This window comes from Salvia splendens, chromosome 5 (genome assembly GCF_004379255.2).
Source record: "Salvia splendens isolate huo1 chromosome 5, SspV2, whole genome shotgun sequence".
NCBI classification, from domain to species: Eukaryota; Viridiplantae; Streptophyta; class Magnoliopsida; order Lamiales; family Lamiaceae; genus Salvia; species Salvia splendens.
The window spans coordinates 37097601-37123504 of record NC_056036.1 but is presented as its reverse complement, the minus strand read 5'-3'; the positions used below and the strand labels follow the sequence as shown (position 1 = coordinate 37123504).

General features: G+C 41.0%; 2 protein-coding genes across 2 annotated transcripts; one reads left to right on the top strand and one right to left on the bottom strand.

Moving 5' to 3' along the window:
• Positions 1 to 3353: 3353 nt before the first annotated feature.
• On the bottom strand, positions 3354 to 8002 carry LOC121805737 (cryptochrome-1-like). Its single transcript, XM_042205714.1, has 5 exons — positions 7255 to 8002; positions 6604 to 6822; positions 5257 to 5963; positions 3868 to 4670; positions 3354 to 3713 (listed from the first exon to the last, which is right to left on the bottom strand). Exons 1-4 carry the CDS (start codon positions 7571 to 7573, stop codon positions 3888 to 3890), a joined length of 2028 nt encoding a protein of 675 aa, XP_042061648.1. The 5' UTR covers positions 7574 to 8002; the 3' UTR covers positions 3354 to 3713; positions 3868 to 3887.
• Positions 8003 to 18554: 10552 nt separating this feature from the next.
• On the top strand, positions 18555 to 24395 carry LOC121802907 (centlein-like). The gene is made up of 6 exons (XM_042202599.1): positions 18555 to 18781; positions 18868 to 19056; positions 22035 to 22192; positions 22293 to 22398; positions 22485 to 22601; positions 22700 to 24395. The coding sequence occupies exons 1-6, from the start codon at positions 18590 to 18592 to the stop codon at positions 22832 to 22834; spliced, it is 897 nt and encodes a 298-aa protein (XP_042058533.1). The 5' UTR covers positions 18555 to 18589; the 3' UTR covers positions 22835 to 24395.
• Positions 24396 to 25904: the final 1509 nt, after the last annotated feature.

Below are 25904 nucleotides of genomic sequence, written 5' to 3'. Positions count from 1 at the left end.
TTTCAAAAAAATTCAAAACTCTATATATACGGCTCGTTGTACTTCATTTCATTTGCACCACTTGTATTAACGAGTTTCCCTCTCTCTACTCTCATTTCTTATTGAAGATAAATAGAGCACGACAGTGATTCTCCCGCCACGAGCGAGTCACAAATGCCGACGTTCCCCGTTGAAGGTGGGGGAAAGCCGGTGGAACTGCAGGGATGGCCTGGATGATGCCCGCGTATTATAATATGTACCCTTGGATGGCAGGGATGGGTGGGATGATGCCCTAAATGCCCGAGATGAGTGCCGCGATGACGGGGATGGCGGCCGAGATGATGGGCGGGGATGATGCCGGGATGGGAAGAATGATGCCGGGGATGGCAGGGATGAACGGGATGATGATGCCCGTGATGGGGAGTGGGATGATGCAGGGCATGCCTGCCATTACGAGGGGTAGCAGAGTGGGGGTCCCCCAATCGCCTGGGGATAATGTCTATCGGCCCTCTATTGATTTTTTGACCGTCGGTTCCCAGGCATTTACTCCACTGGAGACTCAGTTCAGCGGCGTTGAGACTTTCTCACTGGAGAAGTTGGGTCTATCTCCGAAAAATAAAGTCCACCGGCAATATGCGTCGGGGTCCTTCGGCAGGGAAGTCGAAGAAGAAGAAGATCAAGGGCAAGGGCAAGGGGGTGGTTGGTCAGCCCACGCGTGCGGGGGAAGAGGGGGAGGAGGCCGGTGAGGGACGGAGGACCGTCTGGTTCACGGAGGAGTGCGTCGCTCTAGCCAAGGGCTGGATCAATGCCTGTGATTATCCTATTCTGTCTAGATCAGACTATCGACTCGCATTAGCGAGGCCTATGAAATATTTAAGCCGTGGAATGAGAGGTATCACACCGGTGAGGAGTGCCGGAAACAGTGGTATCGAGTGAGATCTGCCATCACCCGATTTGTCGGCATCTATGAAAACAACACCCGCACGATAACCAGCGGCCAGACTATGGATGATCTGAAGAGGTTGTCGTTCCATCAGTTCCCCTTGGCTAAGAAGTTCGGTCAGTTTAAATATTGGGAAGCCTATGTGGTGCTAATGGAATCAGCCAAGTTTCGTGCAAGTGTTGACGCTGGTTGGCCGAAGCGGACGAAGCTCAACATCGCCGGCTAGTACAGCAGCAGTGCCGGTTCCCACGACCTCCCCGACGATGCTGAAGAGACCCCTCCACCAGTTCCCCATCGCTGTCGCCCGGTTGGGCAAAAGACGGCAATGCAGATGTCTAGGAGAGCCTCCAGTGGGTCCCCGGAGGTCCAATCAGCAACTCCCAGTGTCGAGCCCAGTCCCGCTCTCGCCAACCTCGCGCGCATGCAACAGGAGAGGAACTTGTTCGAGGTCATACATGAGTGGAAAGTGGCAAGGGACACCTTACACAAGGAGATGCTGGAGAGCCTCATCTACGATATGAGGCGCGCTTTGAGGATCCCACCCCCGTCGGGGGTGCCTCTGGGGATTCCGATGCCGCCGGGACTGGCCAAGGGGACTCCGAGGAGTGAGACAGGGGTCGCGTGTGTCAAAGCTTTAGGATTTTTTTGTTGTTGTTGAACTATGTATTTTTTTAAATTTAAATATGTATGTTTTTTTTTTAATAAAATGGTTGTACTTTTTCCGTATCCGCGTCGAATTTTTAATTCCGTATTGGTGAATTTGTTTTATTGGCTAGGTCGTTGGTTAGTCCTAGTGTTAGGCTATTATTATGCAGTGGTTAATCCTAGTTACGTGACAGGAGATGTTTTTGGTTAGTTCTAATACTAGGCTGTTGGTTAGTCCGTCTTATCGTGGATGCTCTTATAGCCTTAAACAGAGCAACACGTAAATTATGGAACATAAAATGCGCACTTTTGATTATAACGGATAAATTTAGGGTTGATACTTAATGATGGAAGCATAGGGTTGATACTTAATGATGGAAGCATTTGGCAAAATCTAGGTGTTTTTTGGTCGTCTAAACCCATATTTTCCACTAATAATTAACCCTCTTTATCGTTGGCGTGTAATCCGTTAAATTCAATTGGAGTGACCTAGAAATATTATTTTGTCATACAAAGACTTCTTTCTATTTTGAAAATAAGTTAATGATAGTTTTGTTTCCAACCATAAAATTTGTCAAATATCTTTTATATTTAATGATTCTATTAATTATATATTAATTATACTAATAAAATTTGTACCGTTGTACATATATAAGAAAGAGGAAGGAGCACATACAAAATCACATTCATTAGACTATACCAGTCATACACCAAAACTCATTTTTGGTGTAAAAAACTTTTTTAACCATACATCAAATCCAAATTTGGTTTAAAAAAATTTTCAACCATACACTAAATTCAAATTCATTTTTAGACTTTTCTATGCATTATCACCAAATATAGTGCTACTGCTGCAAAAATTTATGAGATGTTACAAATATGTCCATTATTATTTAATTAATAGGAGTATGAATTAAAACACGAAGAACTAATCAATAACAAAATGAAAACGAAATTTAAAAATCGAGTAAATCATAACCTGGTCCTCCAATATTGTCGAATTGCAAAGAATATATTCTATTAGCATCGTCATTTGGTTGTCCTACTCTTGAGCTCTTTTTGTAAAAAGATGTGGTGTTCTCCAATCACGTTTCGCAATTATAGCAGGATCAGTGTGTTACAACTTAACAGGGATAAAGAATTACTGTCTGACATAATGATTACATGTACTCCCTCCATCCGCAATTAGGAGTCTCATTTATAGACGACACGGGTTTTAAGAAATGTAAAGAAAAGTGGGTGAAAAAAAGTTAGTGGAATAGGGGTCTCACTTGTATATATTAGTTTTAAATGAAATGTGAGTTGAATGAATTAGTGGAAGGTATGACCCTATTACCATTTATGATAAAAGTGAATCGAGACTCATATTCGCGGACGGACTAAAATGAAAAAACATGACTCCTATTCGCAGACATAAGGAGTATAATTTCACATAACATGATAGTTGAAGATGAGCGTGACCTAGTTCTTCGATTGAAGTTGCTAGACAAGCGCCATAACCGGAAGTTGAGATGACGACAAATGAAGATAGGCGATTTCAATAGTATTTGACCCGATATGACGTAATAAAAAATAAAAAATGTCCAATCTAGAGCTTCAAAGTGCGCTAATTGATCATTTGTAATGACAATCATCATAAAAAATTGTCAATGCGTACAATTGTTATTAACATTAATATTTCAGCTTTTGAGACAAAGATCTCAATTGTATATATACTAAAGAAGAAAAATCTGAATATTAGATCTGTCCTACGTCCGATACCATATAAACACCAAACCAAATATCATGAAGATAAAATGTGGCAGCTTAATACCAAAAAAAAAACATATCCCGAGTGTATATACACGAGGAATAGATAACGGTCTGTCTATCTCACTTTTATACTACACCTTCATATCATATACGACCAAATCATAACTCTGGAACAATATATTCAGATATATATATACTATACATTGTAACCTACCAAATTAGAATAGTTGCACACTTTGATCACAGTGTTACAAACAGCACAGGCGATCGCGAGCCTCTTACCTCTTGCAGCCCTCCCTTTGCTCGAATCCTTCAACAACCATTCCCGGTTATTTAATAACAAGACAATTATTATGAACAGGCCTTGTCAGCGAGTAGAATCTCATTTACAGATCTGCATTTATCGACAAGTACCCCCATAAAGAAAAAAAAATGGAGTTTCAACATTGAAGCTTAATCTAAGCATCTTCATATGGTAAAGGCACAGTCTTCCAAATATATTACTATGATCTTTGATATAAAAAGAGTACAAAGAATGTAGCTTTTACCCAGTTTGAGAAACCGCCTTTCAGAATAGCTGGTGAGCCTGTGGATGCCTAGCCAAGTAAGACGAACTGGAGCTAATGCTGTTATCTTCACCTCGGAACGGATCAGAGTATGTGGAATTCGAGGGGGACCAAACTGGGACAATCCCGCTGTCTCTCTCTCTTCTAGTGGTACTGGATGACTCTGCTGTTGAATCTTCAGAATTTCTACGACCTCTTGCGAAATTGGATTGTAGGAAACCATCATTCGTTCTACCTGTCTGGATAATAGCTTGGCCGCGTCGTTCTCTTCTCGGCTCCTCTGCAGGGTTTACATTTGAAGGGACCTCAGCTCTATTATCATCGCCTGTGCTTCTGAGATCAACTGACGTCTCTTCATCTGCAACACGGATGAAAGAAGAGGTCATGCTTGGTACCATTTGATCCCCATAGCGGCGAATGACTGCATTAGGAGGATTGTTTCTGATAGGTTCATTGTCCATCTCCATGTCTGTGTCCGGAGGGAATGCAATAGGAGTGGATTCAGATGAGTCTCCAAGGCCCTCTTCCATTCCATTCTCGATTGCAGTTTGTGAAGCCCCTTCCTGCTGCCACATTTGTGCAAGTGCTTCTTCCAACCTAGCTTTTGCAGCATCTATTTTGACTATAGGAAGAGGGTAATTCGAACCAAGTTCGATTCCAGCAGCTTGTAGCATACTTTCTGGCGCATTCCATGGATGATGTATCCACTCTGTCGGCAATCTAGAAAGTTCAGGGAGCCATCTTCGAACATATTCTCCATTTGGATCAAACTTGTAACCCTCAATCTATCAAAACATAATAGAAACCTAGTTCTCAACTTTGTTGAAATCATCAAATTGGAAATTCTCCAAGTAATTGGAGGAAAGCAAAGAACCAACAAAAATGTGCGAGACACTGAGACCCTTAAAGCAACTTAACCCGGTAGAAGCATGGAGCTAAATAATACAAGTTCAGGGACGCACTGCATGTCCCTTATCATGGCATCTTTAAGAAAATTCAATATATTTGGAAATTCAAGTACAAAGTAAAAGCATAGATAGTCAAGGTACCAGTAAAACACCCGTCATGGGTATGTCAAATTCTTCGAACATTTATCACACAGTGACAAGGTTTTTAACCAGATGTCAAAAATTCAAAGAAATGCAATCGATATACACATTCATATACATATAAGGAAAATCACTTGCCCAAAATAGAAAGGTTTTTTCCATGCGAACAATTATTTATCTATTTTTGCAATGATATGGGTATTAAAAAAAGAGAGGTTTTTTATAATTTTTACTATAATATGAGAGACAGAAACAGCAATCCATTGATTAATGTCAACTGTCAATGCATCCAAAAGCATCAAGAAAAGTTGCGAGTACGGACCTGTAGGTTATCAAGGCGGTCAAATGCTCGACCATCTGGAATTGTTCCAGTAATATATTGCCAACCAAGGGCATCGCTCTCAAGATCTGCATCCAGCAGGGTATCCCAGAAGTACTTCATTCCCCATCTCCAAGGCAGCTGCAGAACCTTGACAAAGAAACTCGAGACTACAACACGTATCCGATCATGTAGCCATCCAGTGGCCCATAGCTCCCTCATACCAGCATCCACCAGAGGATATCCAGTCCGGCCTTGTCTCCATGCCTTGAAGTAGCCTTCGTCCACAACCCAAGGGAAATACTTGAAGTAGCCAAGTAACGGCCTTTCATGGCTGTAAGGATGATTGAAACTCATGTATCTGGAATACTCCCTCAGCCCTATACTTTTCAGGAACAAATTAACACTCTCTTCACCTGCTTTGTTACCTTCATTGGCCCAAAGAACTTGCTTAATGCGAACAAGATGGAAAACCTTACGAACACTGACTTCCCCAAAATGCAAATGGGGGGATAGAAAAGAGGTCGTGGCACTATCAGCCTTTCGACGATTCTTAGAGTACTCTATGAGAGGTCCATTTAAGAAGGTTGTTAGGGCTTTATCGGCATTGCTCCAGCCAGGGGACCATGCCCGAGCAAGAAGGGCATTGCTTCCTTTCTCTGACTCATCTTCAAATACTAAAATGTCAGGATTGCATCTCGACACATCACCTGGATGAGAGCAAGCAGCAGTTTGAATAATATCATATTAGACTAAAACTTGTAAAAGACAATTGCTTTAGCAAAGAATAACATTTAGTTTGTTAGTTCACTAAGAATTAGCAATAATATATTACTTAGGTTTTAGCCAAAGGCAATTGGAAAGGATATATTAACATTGACATTTATAGAAATACATTAATGAGGACGTGCAGTTCTCTGCATGGACGCTGATCGAGAAGAGATGTGATGGTGACTGGAAATGGATAGGAACAGGAAAAACGGATCAGATAACAATTTAAAGATAAAATCATCTTGGGAGGCTGCTCCTATGAAAAGGGCCACAGCAGCGACATGCTGAAAAAGATACTATGATACTTTAAAACCCCTGTGAAAAAAGTATAACAATGGAAACAATTGGAAGAGCACATTGACAAATCAACATGTTCAATACCAGCGCCTCAACCATTGTCAACGTCTTGTCTGCAAACCTCAGAAAGATTTATAACTAGATATAGATAAGGACGCTACTATAAACTAGAGGACAGATGCAGTGCTTCCACAAATGCAAACCTCAAATCAGCTCTGACCAACTAATAAGATGATATTGACGAACATATGATAGGGTAATAAGTTTGCAAATGAGTAGTACCAGGAAAAATCCTTTTAGGCGGGAGGAGAGGAGCTTCAGGATCATGCGGCATACTGAGGCATCTGTCCCAGAATCCTGAGAAAGTATTGAATGGTAGACCGTCCTGGTCAAGAACTTCCCATGGTTCATAGAGCAAGTCTGCATTGAAGGAACGGACAGTAACACCTTCAGCAGTCAAGACTTCCTTTACCCGGTGATCCCTTACAAGTGATATAGGATCTAACAGTACAACACAAACAACAAAGGTGTCATAATTCTGCCCATAAACATGCTGAAAACAATGTTTGCCCTCACAAGAGGGATAAACTAAGCATTGATAAATCCAAAATCCGGATTCATTCATATAAGTAGCATGTTGATTAGGACACACTAGCAGCAAAAATAAAGAAACACGGTCACTTTTAAAGTGATATAGCATCCACCAGTACCAGTAGAAGTGTAGAACACACAACAACAAAGGTCTCATAACTCTCCCCATAAACATGCTCAAAACAATGGTTTCCTCTCACAAGAGGGGATCTAAAAGTATGAAGTAAACATCACTAAACCAAGATCAAAAAAAGATTTATTAACACAATCACTTTTCTAGGTTAGATAATGATTAGCAACAATCCGAACATAAATCTGATTCCTTGAAACAGATAGACTAACCATATAAATGGTTGAAAAACAGCTGACCAGCACCAGTTAATTTGACAACTTCAAGAAGAGAAGAAACACTATCAGTGGATCTCTTAGTGAGGAGGGGAGTGCCAAGGCTCCTCAAAGAGCTATCAAGGTGTGACAAACTATTCTTCAACCACCATCTAGAGACTCTACCAGGGAAGTAGTGCCCCTCCTCCTCCGGCGCCCAAACAAACACAGGCACCACCGCCCCGGCCCTCATCCCCGCTGCCAGCGCCGGATTATCTTCCACCCGGAGATCTCTCCTGAACCAAACTATACCACATCCACCTCCGGGAATTCCCATCTTTCTCAACAAAATCCAATCAATAAAATCCCCCAAATTCACTCACACACAAGGAACCATAATTCAATTGGCGCGTGATTGCAGAATTCTCAACAAGCAACTACAGCTTAAAAATCTTCCCTTTTCACATCGGAATCCGACAAACGCCTAATTACAAACGTGTGCTGAAGAATTAAATACCGAATGAATGTTGATTCGCCTGGAGTTAATAATGGGAGTATCAAAGCAGGGGAAGACGCAGTAGTAAAAGGTAAAAGGCAGACCATTTGGTTGAGAGAGAGAAAGAGGGGAGTGAATGCGATTGGTGAAGAGAGTGGGGCTACGAAGGATTTGCAGCCACAACTTTTTAGGAGGATTTTATCAATATTTCTAACAAGTATCTTCATCTCTTATCTATGATCCTGTTTGATCTGCTACAAAACAAAACTCCGCTCTCTGATCTAGTGCCTTCCTTAATCCTTCCACAATTGATAGGGTGGAAATCAAATCTCCAGTTTTTCCTTTTTTTGTTAATTTTTTGCATAGTTGAACGAAAGAAGCAATTAATAGTTTAAGAGCATAAGCAATTATGCTCAGTTTAAGAGCATAAGCAATTGCGCCCGTCCCAGCGGAATTCCGACCGGCTTGCTGGAATTCCGCGGCTGACGTCCGTCATTGTGCATGGTATGCACGGATACGGAATTCCGCCGAGGACACCGTAGTTCCGCGGCGTTATGCGGAATTCCAACGCGACGGGCGTGCGGACGTTCGCCATTGCGTTGACTCCCATAGACGTCCGCGCGGAATTCCCGTTTATTGCATTAAATTTTTTTAATTGTAGGAAGTCCTTCGGGATGTCCCCCACTGTGCAGTGGGAAATCTGTATGACGTGGCAGAAGGTGTTTTTGGGAATTCGGTCGGGAATTACGCGCCACTGCTGATGCTCTGATACTCCATTTTTCTATCGTAAAAATAGAAACTTTTCAAACTACAACAATTTTATTACCAATTAATAAAGTAAAGACAGATAAAAAAATATATTAGTAAAAATAGATCTTATTAGAAAAAAAAAAGAAATTTCTTGAATTAAAAAAAAGTTGCTAATATTTTTAAAAAATGAAGGACATATAATACTGTAAGATAGAAATACAAGTTTAGTCCATGCTCACCTTTCTTGTAGTCTCCTTTACAATTTCTTTAAACTTTAAAAAATATAATAATCCTTACATTGTAAGATTAAGGCATTTTTATTGAATATAAAATTTAAGAAATTGCTTACTCTGTCTATAATAAGAGTTACTATATTTTATTATTTCTATTCGTTCCACAATAAGAGTTTTATCACACTTTTATCATAAATAATAAGCATGCCATACATTCCACCAACTTATTCCATTCACATTTTATTATAAGTGAGACTCTTATTTTATTAACTTATTCAATCCATTATGACTTACTTTTCTTAAAACAATTGCTCATGTCAAATAGGACTCCTATTGTGGGACGATAGAGTAATATTTAAAAATTAAGTAATAAAAAATAAAGGAGGAATTATAATAAAGTAAAATAGACATATAAAGAATAAAATAAAAGAGTCAATAACATTTTTTAGTGAAAGAAAAGACTGAATTATTTTGGCACGATAAAAAAACGACTCAACTATTGTGAGACGAATGAAACATATATTAATACTCTCTTCGTCTTATAGAAATATGTCATATTTTTTTAGTTTATCTCGTATAAATAGTCCATATCTATTTAAAGAAAGTTTTCTTATCCTCTCTTACTTTGCTCCACCATCCACTAATACTATCAACTACATTTTATATTTTTTTTTCTTACTTTTATCATTTATAGGTTTCATCATCTACTAACATTATTTATGCTATATTTTACTTCTCTTACTTTACCATTTATGCTTTAAAACTCGTATCATTTCCAAACATCATATTTCTATGGGATGGGGAGAATAACTATTTTACCATTTTAGGTCGTTCACCAAAAATCAATTTTTAAATATGAAAGTTTTAAATAATTAAATTTTATTAATAATGCCAATCGCACATTCCACCAACACTACTTCCACCATCTTTTTTCCTTTTTCTTATTTTACTAATTGTACATTAAAACTCGTGTTATTTATAATTTAATCTATTATTTTAGACGAATGAAATATAATCACGAAAACACTAAGAGCATCCGTAGTAGTGTGGACTAACAAAAAATACCTTATGTCACGTCACTAGGTGTCACGACCGCCCTTCTAGGGTATAATAAATGCGGCGATCGCGACTTAGCAGGACTTAAATGTAATCAAAGAAAAGGGCTAGGGTTTTATAAAAAGGGGTTTGACCAAGGAAATAAATGAACAAAAATCAAAGAGAGAAGGTCAGAGTGACGCTTTGACAGACAGACCAAAGAGAAAACAATTATCATCATTGATATTCAAGATAACAAGGGTTCAGCGTACTCCAAAACATAACATGTCTTTAGATTATAAACGGAACTCAAAATAGTGTCAAGATCAAACAATAAGTAAAACAGGTTTCAGCGGAAGCATCCAAGAGAAGAGTGAAGTTATGTATGAAGACACAACGACACTCACAGATCAAAGATAAACAATTCATTCTTCAATTAACTTGCTCAACACCACCATACTCTCGTCGCCGCTCAACCTGCACGTAGGGAAAACATATGCAGGGCTGAGTACTATAAAATACTCAGTGGACTCATGCCGAAAACAGTTTATCAAAATATTATTTATCATGCCTTTTTTCAAGTATCCATCGGGGTTTTTATTTTTAGAAAGGCCCGAGGTACCAAAATATTTCATCGTTCAAAAGTCGACTGATCAGTCATTTTCCCATAGACGTTTACCATATCTGCCAATACATGACTTGGAATTTGGCCACAAACCAAGTCACTAGACCGGCCAGCCCGTACGCTAGCACACGATCTACCATAGGTGTACTCTAGTCCAAGTAGGGTTTGCGGCCCTACGAGGACCCGAATTTGATTTAAATAATAATGGCATAAAGCCATATCAGATAGGCACGTTAAAATCAAACAAGACATGATAAACACAGTTTCATTCCCATTGATAAAACATTTAGGACATCGTCCTTATTTAAAAGAAAGCTCACCTCACTTATTTAGATAACACAATACACAACTCAAAGCAACCCTCGTTCCTTGTGCTCACGTACGCACGACAACCCTTGTCAACACCACAATACAATCAGCCTTTCATCACAAAAAATTATCATGCATGCCCTAACGTTCCTTCCATCGTCTCTTTAATTTACCCATCCCAAACGTTCATCAACACAAGGAAACACACCATAGCTTACATCAACGAACAACACATCACTTCATCATAGAATGGGTTCCTTAACACATATGCATCATGTATATCATTCAAAACTTAACAACATAGATTATTTTTGTATGATAGAAATCTGGCATAATAGCGCAGTCATTTTGTAAAAATCATTAAAAATTCATCCGACCTCCGTTGGGGCTGAAATTTTACCACAATATAGTAGACACATCAAAGATCATCCAGTAAAATTTCACATCAAAATCACATCTTTAGGTCGGTCAAATCAAAAACGAAACTCACTAGAGGGGAATATAAATTCAGGCAGAACTGCGCAGTCGACTTCAAAAATTCATTAAATAATCATCTTTCGTCCAAAAAGGCTGAAATTTACACACAACACAGAAGACACCTTGAAGTTTACTCAGTTAAAATCCGCACCAAAATAAGATCGTTTGATCAGTCAAACACACGTCGGAATCTACTGTCCGAACACCACAGTTGTCATGCTTCCAAATTTCGAGTTAGGGTTTATCAAATATTCATCCAAACACATATATCCATGCTTCCAACACATAATCATGCTTCAAAAAGATCTCACCATCATGTTCTCATATATTCACATAGCATTCACCACAAATCATCCATAAGTTCATTCATAAACAACCATAAACGCATATACATATCTTTTTCTCATGCAACCATCAATCTCACCCGATTAAATCTTAGATCTAAGATCTCTACACTCATTATATGCATGAAGGAATCAAAATCAAGGTTTCAATGGAGAGGATGGGGAAAAGAAATTCAATTATACCTTTCTTGATCGAAACGATCGGTAGAAACAAAGTAAAATCTTGATTCTTCAACAATTTTTGATGCTTCAACTTAAATTCTTCTCAAAAAGGTGAAGAATTCTTGGAGAAAGATAGAAGAAAAATTGAGAGAGAGTGGGAGAGTGGAGAGTGACGTGTAGTTAGTGGCTAGGGTTAGGGTTTTCCTCCCTTATTTATAGAGATAATTTCCAAGATTTGATTCTCCATAATTAATTAAATGAATAATGTGGAGTTAGAGAAGAGAGGGAGAATGGCGTGAATTATGGGAGAAGAATACGGAGGAATTCAAAATCAAGGCTATTTAATTAGCCTATGATTTAATTTGGTATTTCACGGAGTAGAATAAAATAATACGGAGCAGAATAAAATAATAATATCCACCATTAAAATAGGGAAGTATGCGATTTTTATTCCTCTCCCACAAAGAATTAAATTCAAATCCTAATTTAAATAGGATATGGCAAGATCTCCTTATATATGGTAAGATTGCTAGGATATTTATATTTATTCAGGGAAGGGAATAAATAAGGGTTCAAATAATATAATAAAATAATTTCCTTCTCCCATAAATAGGAGATTTTTGATCTCCCTTGGAACAAGCATAGGGGTCGAATTCTCATGGAGAAAAATAAGAAATAATCGGGTTTTGGATTTAATTTGGATAAATATCCCAAGCAATTAATTAAATCTAAGGAAAAATAGGATTTCTTCTCCAATAATAGCAGGGGTCGAAAATGCCAAATGAATACTGATGCTAATATTTAATCTCACTAATCCCTTAAGAAATAATTCGCCACAATATATTTCACCGCGCATAGATTATTCACGCAACCACGTCACAATTTCAACCATTTTCACTTCCACCACATATTCTCAACACTTTGACCTTTCAATGGCCACGTCATATGTTCCACATCTTTGACTATTCAACAGCCACGTCATATGCTCAACGGATTTGACTAATCAAATCAAATCAAATCTAAATTCCAAACCGCAATTAGGTCACACAGAAAACATGCAATTACTTCACTCATCATTTAATTCACATACTTCACGACATTAAAAGCATTAAGTGCAAAAAATTTTATGCTTCGCAAATTAGGGTTCCGAAAGTGGGGCGTTACACTAGGACTAACCACTGCACTGTCACATCACTAAGACTAACCACTGCACAGTAAGGTGGGTTGGCCTAAGCCGGTAGCTCGACCGTCCGTTCGTCCGCTATTGTGGTGATGCGACGGACGTAAACGGACGAACGCATTTTTAAAAAAAAAATTCAAAACTCTATATATACGGCTTGTTGCACTTCATTTCGTTTGCACCACTTGTATTAACTAGTTTCCCTCTCTCTACTCTCAATTCTTATTGAAGATAAATGGAGCACGACAGTGATTCTCCCGCCACGAGCGAGTCACAAACGCCGACGTTCCCCGTTGAAGGTGGGGGAAAGCCGGTGGAACTGCTGGGATGGCCGGGATGATGCCCGCGTACTATAATATTTACCCTTGGATGGCAGGGATGGGTGGGATGGTGCCCTAAATGCCCGAGATGAGTGCCGCGATGACGGGGATGGCGGCCGAGACGATGGGCGGGGATGATGCCGGGATGGGAAGAATGATGTCGGGGATGGCAGGGATGAACGGGATGATGATGCCCGTGATGGGGAGTGGGATGATGCAGGGCATGCCTGCCATTAAGAGGGGTAGTAGAGTGGGGGTCCCCCAATCGCCTGGGGACAATGTCTATCAGCCCTCTATTGATTTTTTGACCGTCGGTTCCCAGGCATTTACTCCACTGGAGACTAAGTTCAGCGGCGTTGAGACTTTATCACTGGAGAAGTTGGGTCTATCTCCGAAAAATAGAGTCCACCGACAATATTCGTCGGGGTCCTTCGGCAGGGAAGTCGAAGAAGAGCAAGGGCAAGGGCAAGGGGGTGGTTGGCCAGCCCACGCGTGCGGAGGACGAGGGGGAGGAGGCCGGTGAGGGACGGAGGACCGTTTGGTTCACGGAGGAGTGCTCGCTCTAGCCAAGGCCTGGATCAATGCCTGTGATTATCCTATTCTGTCTAGATCAGACTATCGACAGGATGTGGGCTCGCATTAGCGAGGCCTACGAAATATTTAAGCCGCAGAATGGGATGTATCACACCGGTGAGGAGTGTCGGAAACAGTGGTATTGAGTGAGGTCTGCCATCACCCGATTTGCCGACATCTACGAAAACAACACCCGCACGATAACCAGCGGCCAGAATATGGATGATCTGAAGAGGTTGTCGTTCCATCAGTTCCCCTTGGCCAGGAAGTTCGGCCAGTTTAAATATTGGGAAGCCTATGTGGTGCTAATGGATTCCGCCAAGTTTCGTGCAGGTGTTGACGTTGGTTGGCCGATGCGGACGAAGCTCAACATCGCCGGCTAGTACAGCAGCAGTGCCAGTTCCCAGGACCTCCCCGACGATGCTGAAGAGACCCATCCACCGGTTTCCCATCAGCAGCACTAAATTCCTCCAGCCACATCAGATGGACAAGCAACTGGACAAGCAATAGCCCAACCACAGCCATGCCACATCATCAGCACTAAAAACAAATAATTAACAATAGCCCAGCCACAGCCATGCCACATCATCAGCACTAAATCCTTTTGGAGTCGAATATGAGCATCCACTTGGCACATGTCGGCATGTGCCTGGAGGCGGCCGGCTTCATCGTGAGGTACCCCTCTTCGTACGTTGGGGGCGACCGCGCCGTGGCTTGGACCAGCTTCATTATCGTCATTGGCCCAACTAGTCAGTTGTACACCTTCATCTTCGACAATCATGTTGTGCATGATAATACAGACGTACATTATATCAGCAACGCAGTCGACATGCCACAAACGCGTTGGACCCCTAACTACCGCCCATCGAGACTGGAGCACACCAAATGCGCGCTCCACGTCCTTGCGCGCCGACTCCTGTCGTGCCGCAAAGTAGGCCTTCCTCTCATATGATGCGCATCGAAAATTTAAAAAAATAAAATAAATTTGGCTCGCCGGTTCCTCGCCGATCGGGAGGCTGCAATCTCGGCGTTCCCTCGCCGAGATTCTCGCCGATTTGGCGCTCGCCGGCTGCAATAGTTCGGCAAGCCACTCGCTAGCCGACCACTGGAGATGCTCTAAGAGCATCTCCAATGGCGGCGTCGTCACCGGCACGCCGATTTTTTGCGGACGCCGAACCATTGCGAGCGGCGTCGGCGAAATCGGCGTCAAAATCGGCGTGCCCACGCCGATTCGTGTGGTGACGTCGGTTCTAATGCCGATCCTCACGGCGCAATTGTAGGCCCCGGATCGGCGTCAGAATTTAAATTTTTTTTTTCGAAAACACTATATATACGCTATTTGGACGTCATTTTCATGGGGAGCAGCATGGGTTCCCGGGAATGTTAGGCAGCATAGATTGTATGCATTGGTAGTGGAAGAACTGTCCCGCTGCCTGGAAGGGGTTCTACACGACCGGCTACAAGGGAAAGAATCCCACGATGATCCTCGAGGCCGTAGCTGATTACAGGCTGTGGATTTGGCATGCGTATTTTGGGATAGCCGGTTCGAACAACGACCTAAACGTCCTCAACTCGTCGCCCCTTTTCAACGAGCAGTGCCAGGGCGTCGGTCCGGCCATCAGTTTTGTCGCCGACGGCAACCAGCATGATATGGACTACTACTTGGCGGATGGGATATACCCTAGGTGGCCCGTCTTTGTGAAGACGATCCGGTGCGCATCAGATGCGAAGAAGGCCTACTTTGCGACGCGGCAGGAGTCGGCACGAAAGGACGTTGCGCGCATTTGGTGTGCTTCAGGCGCGATGGGCTGCAGTTAAGGGACCAACGCGTTTGTGGCATGTCAACTGCATTGCTGATATAATGTACGCATGTATTATCATGCACATTATGATTGTCGAAGATGAAGGTGTACAACTGACTGATTGGGCCAATGACGATGATGAAGCCGGTCCAAGCCACGGCGTCGCCGCCGCCAACGTACGAGGTGGGGTACCTCACGATGAAGAAGCCCTCCTCCAAGCACATGCCGATATGCGTCAGACGAAGGCTCATATTCGACTCCAAAATGATTTAATTGAAGAGTTGTGGGCGCGGAGGATTGGAAGGCATTAGTTTTTATTTAAATTTATGTAATTTTTTTAAATGTATTTTTTTAAAATTATTGTATTTTTTGAAATTTTAATAGTATTATTCAATTTTCCTGTATTTATCTCGTAAATTAAATTTTTTATGTTGCTACAATTGTAAATTAAATTTATATAATTGTTATTAGTGATGTTGATAGGCTATGTGAGGGCTATTTGATGGCCAGTTGCATGTCCAGATGATGTGGCAGGAGGATTTTAGTGCTAGATAATGTGGCAGTGAGAAGACTATGTGAGGGCTATGAGAGGTCCTAGACCATTGTGGATGCTCTTAATCCCTCCACAATTGACAGGGTGGAAATGAAACCTCCAGTTTTTTCTTTTTTTGTTAATTATTGCCTAGTTGAAACCATGGAACATCATCCAAGCCCCTTGGCCTAGCGGTAAAGGGTGCTGGATACCGCGTCTATCCTGGAGGTCTCGAGTTCGAACCCTGGGTGGCGTAATTTGTCTTTCCTCCTTGTTATAGGAGTTGATTTGTAATTTCCTCCTTCATATATATGATATAAATATATGAAGTTAATTTAAAAAAAAAAAAAAAAAAAAAAGAAACCATATAACATCTTTACGATCGCACTGTCCTTATTCAAGAATATTGCGTGCAGCCTTTGGTGAAATGATAATATATCGGCTAATAAAGTCACTATAGTGAACGAAAGATGCAATTAATATTCCGATCTTTCATTCGTAAAAAAATAGAAACTTTTGAAATTAGCCAATTAATAAAGTAAAGAGAGTTTAAAAAAATATGTTAGTGAAAATAGACCTTATTTAAAAAAAGAAATTTCTTAAATTTTAAAAAAAAGTTAATAAGTACTTTTAAAAAAGACTAAAGTCCGAAAATGGTCCTTAACATATTGCGTTTTTTTATTTTGGTCCAAAACATTATCTTTTGAATTATTCGGTCCCTCACATTTGAAATCGGATCACATTTGGTCCATTTTGGACGGTTCCGTCAAATTTTTGATGATTTTAATTATCGGGTCACAAATTCGTCACAAATTCGTCACTAATTGGGAGAAACTGATCCGTCACAAATCCGTCACTAATACATCACAAATCCGTCACAAAATCCGACACTACGCCACCCTCAACGCCTCCTCCACCGACCGTATGTCCGCCGACGAGCTGAACACCGTCGCTGCCATGCTCCGCCGCTGCGCCGCCTCCTGCAACCTCCTCGTCTTCGGGCTTAGCCACGAAACCCTACTGTGGAATTCCCTCAACCACAACGGCCGCACCGTGTTCTCGCGTGTATTAGTGACGGATTAGTGACAGCTTTTGTGACGAATTATTGATGGATCAGTGACGGATCAGTTTCTCCCAACTAGTGACGGATTAGTGACCCGATAGTTAAAACCGTCAAAAATTTGACGGAACCGTCCAAAATGGACCAAATGTGATCCAATTTCAAATGTGAGGAACCGAATAATTCAAAAGATAATGTTTTTGACCAAAATCAATAAAACGCAATATGTTAAGAACCATTTTGGGACTTTAGTCTTTAAAAAATGAAGGACATATAAGATAGAGGTACAAGTTTATTCCATGCTCACCTTTCTTGTAGTCTCATTTACATTGTCTTTAAACTTTAAAAAATACAATAATCTTTGCATTCTAAGATTAAGGCATTTCTATGGAATATAAAATCAAGAAATTACTTTCTCTGTCTCACGCTAAAAGTCATATTTTGTCATTTACATCCGCCCCACAATACGTATTTATATAGATATATACCATATAAGTGAGAATCACATTTAATTAACTTATTCACCTCACTTTTCTTTACATTTTTTTTAAAACATGTGCTCATATCAAATAAGACTTCTATTATGGGACGGAGAGAATAATATTTAAAGATTAAGTAATAAAAAATAAAGTAGGAATTATAATAAAGTAAAAATGACGTGTAAAGAATAAAATAAAAGAGTCAATAACATTTTTAGTAAAAAGAAATGACTCAATTATTTCGGAACGATAAAAAAAATGACTCAACTATTGTGGGACGAATGAAACATATATTAATATTTTCTTCGTTCCATAGAAATATGTTATATTTTCTTTTTAGTCTATCTCATACTATAAATAGTCCATATCTATTTAAAGAAAATGTTCATTTTCTCTCTTACTTTGCCCATCATCCACTAATGTACATTTTCTACTTTCTTCAAACTGTTATCATTTATAGGTCTCATCATCTAATAACATTATTTTAGCTATATTTTATACTTCTCTCTTAATTTACCATTTATACATTAAAACTCGTATTATTTTTATGGGGCGGCGAGAATAGCTATTTTACTATTTTAGGTCGGCCACAAAAAATATACTAGTAGTTTTACCATTTAGACCGTCCAACAAAATTAGATCAATTTTAAAATATGAAAGTTTTAAATAATTAAATTTTAATGTGGACCGCACAATCTACCAACGCTACTTCCATCATCTTTTTTTCTTTTTTCTTAGTCTACTAATTGTCCATTAAAACTCGTGTTATTTATAACTTAATTTTTTTAGACGAACGGAATATAAAAATAATTTTATCACGAAAACACTAATAATGGAGTATTAAATATACAATTGTTTATTCATAGAGTACAAACGGCTATATTTTGAGATACGAATCCCTCCCATTTCAAATTTTCTGCAATCCTGTTACGTCTCCTTATCGTAGTCGAAGATCCAATTTCGAAATCCCTTTCACATGGAAATCCCCCAAGAAACTGATGATTACATAAGAGAATCAATCGATCACAGCGTCGGTCTGACGGTCTCTACCGACGCACTTCTTTTTAAACTTCGAGCGGTCGAAGTGTCGCGGACTCACCTCCGTCGCCAGTATCTCTCTCTGCAATCCAAGCTAAAAGAGAAAGATGAAACCATTGAACGATCTAGGGTTTGTATTTGCTGCTTCTCCTCGAATTTCACTTTCGGAATTTTCGATTTTTGAAGAAGGAATTGTTTCCTGCTTCTGTTCTTCAGGCTGAGGCGAGCATGAATGCTGTGGCTTTGAAGAAATTTGTGGAGGAAAACCAGAAATTGGCGACGGAATGCTCTAATCTGTTGGCTCCCTGCAATAAGTGGGAGAGAGAGTGCTCGCTCTATGACCACGATCGTGAAGCTTTGATGGATTTTGCGAACGAGGCGGACGAGAGAGCCAAGGAAGCTGAGGTATGGAATCGTGATTTAATTAGAGGAGGAGAAAAAGATATTGGAGGAAGAGTTGCATTTCTACAAGTGTCAATCCCCGCAGTTGGTAATTTTAATTTCTTGATTTTCGTTGATTTAATTCTTCTTTTTCATTTTTTTTATTTGTGGATTCGTTCTAGGTTTATTTATTTTTTATTTGCTAAACAATACTCCATGGTAGCGAATCACTTGATACATTTATGCCCTCTTCAAATTCTCATTTTTTTGGTTCCCAGTTCTTCTAGGCTTGAAAAATGTTCAGCTGAATTCCTTCAAAAGCTTGTTGAGACTCAGAGTTACTAAAGATACATGAACAATGCGTAGTTTCATATCTACATTACTCTGTGTTTTATGTTAGATTTTCCATATCATTATCCTTGTTCACAATCTTATTGAGTTACTGGTCGATTGAGGTGAACTATAAGTATTGTCCCTTTTTGTTAGTACTTTTCAAGTCTAATCTCTCCTCTTTGTTAGTCTGGGCAGGTCTCGCATGTATTACCTGCCACCTCCTATACACCTTTTCCTTGTTATACCCACCCCCTATGTTTTCTCATTTTAGGTATTGGCTTCTTGCCTACTTCACTTAGTGGATCCTTACCAGAAATTGCTTGAGCCTTTAATGGTTTTAGTGAACAACCAAGAAGAAGCCTGTTTTTGTTAATTGCGTACCTCTTTATATTAGTTGAAATGGTGCACATGGAGGTGCATTTTATAATGTAATGATGTTTCGCTGGACTTTTCATTGCTTTATCTGCTCATATATACTAAACACATATTGACAAATTCTTAAAACATAACTTTGACATATCATGACCAGAACCTATTAGTTGTTATCGAAATGAGATAAAAGTCTTGCCGGACGAAAATTACAATGAAAATAAACAAAGGAAAATTACACGGAAAAAACTGAAACAATTACACGGGAAAAAATCTGTGGAAAGCGTTAAGCCGAGTCGAGGAGTCCTCTTTCTGCAAGACGAGATACTCCCCGGTAGTGCTCTCGGTTTGGCGTGTCGTCCCCAAAGATAAAACGGCTTCGTCTCTGAAGTAGCAGCACCGCTAGCAACAGAGCTCCGGCGAACGGGAGTAAGGCGGGGGCAGAGCTTCGACGGGAAGATATGCAGAGAGGGAGAGAGCGTGTATGCAGGAATGCTTGTGTATTCTATGTGTAGAATGCAATGGATGCATGCTTATTTATAGGCCAAGTCCACCTGCAGGGCATTGATGGAGTCAACAGCCATTATGTGTGCCATGATGGCTTGACCGTAACCGCCGGGGGTTATTGACTGGTGCACTAGCCAGTGGGAGCTGAAGAGACACGACGCACCTGGACATGCTACACGACGGGATACACCATGGACCGTCGGGGTCCATCGGGGACCTTTTGTCTCCCGTTATGCATCGGGGTCCAGCGGGGACATTTTGACTCCCGTTGTGAGTCGGGGTCCAGCGGGGACCTTTTGTCTCCCGTCATGCGTCGGGGTCCAGCGGGAACCTTTTGTCTCCCGTCATGTATAGGGGTCCAGCGTGACCATGACGTGGACCAGACCCGTCGGGGATAGCGTGGAGTTTGGGGTGGTCTAAAAAGAACAAGCGGGGCTCGAACCACGCTCAACGACCATGACCATGACCATGACGTGGACCAGACCCGTCGGGGATAGCGTGGAGTTTGGTGTGGTCTAAAAATAACAAGCGGGGCTCGAACCACGCTCAACGACCAGCTCCAAAGAACAGCCCAAAGACCACCCAAAGACCAATTGCCAAGATCCAAGGCACCCGACACCTGGTGCACGGGTCACGGTGCGCGGTGCGCGGCTCGGGTGGCGGGCGGCGGCGCGCGCGTGTGAGCGCGTGTGGGCTCTGTCACCCGTCTTATTCCACGATAATTATTACACATAATAATTCATCTGATTAAATACTTCATCAAAGAAGTCTATCATCCCCGATGTGGGATAATTAACACTTAGTTAATTAATCCCTTAGTCTTTTCACATAGCTCATTTCTAGCTTTATTGTGACCAACTTTAATATATTATTTCTCACTCACCGGGAATCGGATTTGAGAAAATGAATATACTACGGTCATCTACTCGGAACGTAGATCGACGTTATTGCATTTAATTTCACAAAATTAAATGTCTTGTAATATTTATTATTAGTCAAAAATCATTTGACCAAGCACGATTCCAACATTAGTAAATTACTTGGAGTCCCTTAAAAGTCCTTTAGTTGTTCTCTCCAATTCGACTTCAGACAATGGTATATGTTTCCTTTCTTTCTTAGGCACAGTTCAATTGCATTGAAGATTTTCCAAACTCTATGACTCCCTCAAAATTGAGATTTCAAGTATTTAGGAAGCAGCCATGTTAATACAGAATTACTAAGTAGTACTTTTTGTTCTGAAAGCGTGTCCATAGTTGCATCAAGCTTCTAGTCCAGATAAGGTTTGTTAGAGAGCCTCCTTTTTTACTTAAAAGATCTTTAATATTTTGTTGCCGGCAAGGGACTTGTTTTGGTTTGGATTTCTTTGCAAAATGCACTGTATATGAGAGAAACTAATGCTGTACAATTTAGCTGGATATGGAACTCATGACTTTCAAGATTCTGGATACCCTTTTAATAACTGAAAAACCTTTTGAGTGACCAACAGAGTTTTTAATTCTTTTACTGGGCATTTTGAGCTGCATAATTGCTTCCTTTCTTTGATAGTGTATTGCTTTAAGTGCCTTCTATTAATAAGTACTATTCCTTTTCAGCTGGTTTATGGGCTGCTTCCCAATCTATTAGTTATGGAATACCATTAACTCTTGTGTTACAAATATCTTATATCTCTATATGTGATTGGGTGACATAAAATTATGCTATGCAGCTCTTTGAGGGAGTTTCCTACTATTTCGCTATTATCTTGGAAATTTCCTTCTGGAACTGACACACACTGTCTAATTTGATGGCTAAAGGATGGTAAGTCCACCAATACAGAAGAGGAACATCGTTTAGTCAATTCACTGTTCACTGCTATGTTTGGCAAGGACGAAATTGTGTCAACTGCACATAGCTTCCTAGAGGCACATACGGGAATTGAAGTTTGCAACAAGTTAGTGACATTGTGGTCAAGGTGGGATATATTCTGCAAATCAACATTGTTAAGTATATGTGATTTCAGCTATAATATTATTGTTGTTCCAAACTCTGACTGAACTTCTAATTTCATCCAGCTTGAGTCCTTTAACCCAGAAAGCTGTAGCATTAGCAGCAAAGGTGAAAAGTCTAGAGGAAGACAAGGACCATTTAACGATTAACCTTCATAGAGCTGAAGAGGAGGTACGTAAATCAGTGCAACTTACATGCCCGCATGTAGTCGTATAAGTAAGTTCACCTGCAAGAATCAGACATATGTGTACTTTCAGGTGAATGTCCTGTTTGAAGAAAACAATGTCCTGAACGAGGAGAATAAACGGTTGATGAGGCAATGCTATAGGGAAAAGCACAATAATGGTTCGAGTGGAGGGACTGCTTCTGGAAAGGTATAGGTATATGTTATGTTTAGGGGGGATTTAATTGATTGAATACACATTTATGTTCATATATTAATAATGTCGTTTGAATTTCTTGTGGTTTGAAGGGGAAAAGAAAATGCAGCCCCAAGATGAGTAGCCCAGTGGAGAAGAAGATTGATTCAAGTGATGTGAATATGCTGAGACAGCCACTCTCACCACTCCAATTTAACTCCCCTGAATCGAGAATGCACAAGCAGTAAATCAAGAGATTTGGTCTTTAATTTTTTTCACCCCCCTTGTTATTTGTCTAATTCCTAAATTTTTGGGGAGGAAATAATGATGATTGATCATTGTGTTGGAGGTGATAAGTTGATAGCTACTTGTGAAAAGTAGAATCCAAATTGATCACTAAAAGATCAACTTGGATAGCAACTTGGAGGAGAAGAACTCCAAGATGACTACTACATGTTGGAAGAAAAAATAAAAATGATCTCCTTGTAGAGATATGCCACTTGGTGGAAGCTTCCTATCACACATGATGGTAGAGAAATCTAAAATGATCTCTAGAAGATCAAGTTAGAAGCTTCTTATAGATCAAGTTGGGACAACTTGCTAAGAAGCCAAAATCGAGATGATCTTCTCTTGTTGGAAGAAAAATTCAACATGATCACTACTTTATCCCCCAAGTCTATAAACATGTGAGGAGGTTGAAAGGAGAATTATTCATAAACACATCAACATTACAAGCTCTCCTTTCACTCTCTAAACCAATTCTCTTATTCGCATATAGCCACTTTAGGAGCATCGTCTCCTCATTTTCTCGAAACTCTGAAAGTTCGTCGGTGCCTAGTGAGTTTGAGGTGCTTCTACTCACTAGGACGAAGTCGTTTTATCTTTGGGGGACACTACGCCAATCCGTGAGCACTAGCCGGAGCGTAATTTGTCTTGCGGAAAGAGGGCTTTCCTCGACTCGACTTATAGTTAGTACGGTTATTTTCTATTTTTGTTGTAATATCCATTTCACTTGTATCTGTATTGCTCTTCGGTTGTAATAGTTAGAGTACTGTCTGTAAACGGCTCGGGAATTTTCCCAATTTTATCCAACACATTGTAGTTGTGATAATAGATGCAACGAAAAGAGACGCTTTGATACTTGTGATTGCATTCGCCCAAGAAATGGCCTGAGTTTTGCACGGGCACTTGGCAGAGTTTAAGACTGAATGGCCGCACCTCTGGCTCGAGTCTCAGGTTTGTTATCCTGCACAGGCAGCATGCCACGAATTATGGCGGGTGACTCGTTGCTGCTCTTAAAAAATATGAAATTATTATTATTATTATTATTATTATTATTATTATTATTATTATTATTATTATTACTATTAACGAGTTATCATAGCTCCACTTTTGCACATCCTTCTAAACCTGCCCCAGTGCTTCCGAAGCATTTTGTACTCACGCTCGGTCATGCCATTTGGCTGTTGAGCGTTGTACTTTCTGGTGACTCGATCCTAAAACACTCAACACTTTTGGGAGTTGCCGATGATATGGTCCTTGAAGAAACAGATGAAGACCTTCGCCAAGAACAATGTCTCATTGGGCCTACTATACTTCTGAGGCCTGGTGGTATCTTCTTGCCCTTACCCTTTTTACGTGTGATCTTGGTCTCCATATCATGATATCATAATCATTAGTATTCACCAACAACAAATCGGTTGTCTAACTGGCAATTGCCGGTAGTGGAGCCCGTAGCCGGACTAGGCGCAATTGCATAGGCCGATGCTTGCCAATTTTGGCTTCTAATGAACTCATCCATCTCCTCCCGTTGATCATAGTCGATGAAATCCATTAAGAAGGAATTTATATAGATTTTGGAATTCAAAAGAAGGTTGGTATTTATACAAATTTTGGAATAACAAACAAAAAAAATTGCTTTAGTTGCGTCGCCATGAGCCTCCCACCCATAACTCACTGCGGCTTGCGTCGTGACTCCCTCGCGGGACCACAACCCCCCTTTGGGGTTGTGGATGCTCTTAGAGCATTCACAGTGGGCCACCCTAAGGCCCGCCTTATGCACCGCCACGCCAGCATTTTATCCTCATGCCCTTCCACCTGCGCCCTAAACATTTTCTTCTATTTGAATACTTAAATAACTACAAAAATTGGGGAAAACCTTCATTTCATTTATAAAATTAATACATTACAATGCGAATTAAAAAAAATGCAAACTCATCGACGTTGATTACGGGCCCACACTTCTTCAACCATGTCGTTCATGAGCTGCGCATGGTCGTGTTGGTTGCTCATTGAGGCCTGTCTAGATAGAACCTCATTGAAGCCCATCGGTAATCCTCGAGCGGGGGGCTCGGTCGCCATGCTGGAGGAGCTAGATGGACTTTCGTCATCGGTCCAATCGGTGATGCTCCCACCTTCATGTTCGACTATCATGTTGTGCAAGATTATGCACGCATACATGACATCGGCGAGAACTTCCTTGAACTAGAGACGGCCCGGCTCTTTCACTATTGCCCATCGTGCTTGGAGCACACCAAATGCCCGCTCCACATCCTTCCGCGCCGCCTCCTGCTTTTGCGCAAATAAAACTCTCTTCTTACCAATTGGGTAGCTGACCGTCTTCAGAAAAACAGGCCACCTTGGGTAGATGCCATCGGCCAAGGAGTACCCCATGTGGTATTGGAACCTGTTGGCAGTGAACTCGATGGCCGGGCTGTTGTCGTTGCATTGCTCGGTGAAGAGGGTGGATGAGTTGAGGACGTTGATGTCTTTGTTCGACCCGGCTACACCGAAGTAAGCATGCCAGATCCAGAGCCGATGGCCAGCGACGACTTCGAGGAACATCGTCGGGTGGCTGCCCTCGTATCCACTAGTGAATTGGCCTCTCCACGCCGTCGGACAATTTTTCCACGCCCAGTGCATACAGTCGATGCTCCCTAGCATCCCAGGAAAGCCGTGCGTCGTCTCGTGCATTCTCATTAGGCCCTGGCAATCTACAGCTGTCGGCTTTCGCAAATATGTGTTGCTGTAGGCCTCCGCAACTCCCCTACAAAATCTCTTCAGGCACTCGCGGCCTGTTGTATCCCCGACATGGAGGTACTCGTCGAACATGTCAGCGCTGGTGCCGTAGGCCAACTGACGGAGTGCAACTGTGCACTTCTGCAATGGCGTAAGTCCGAGTCTGCCGATGCCATCTTCCCGATACTGGAAGTATTCATCACGTGACTCCAACGTCTGGACTATGCTGAGAAAAAAGTAACGAGGCATTCTAAACCGGCGGGGAAAAACCGTCGGGCCCCACCGTGGTTGCTTGGGAAA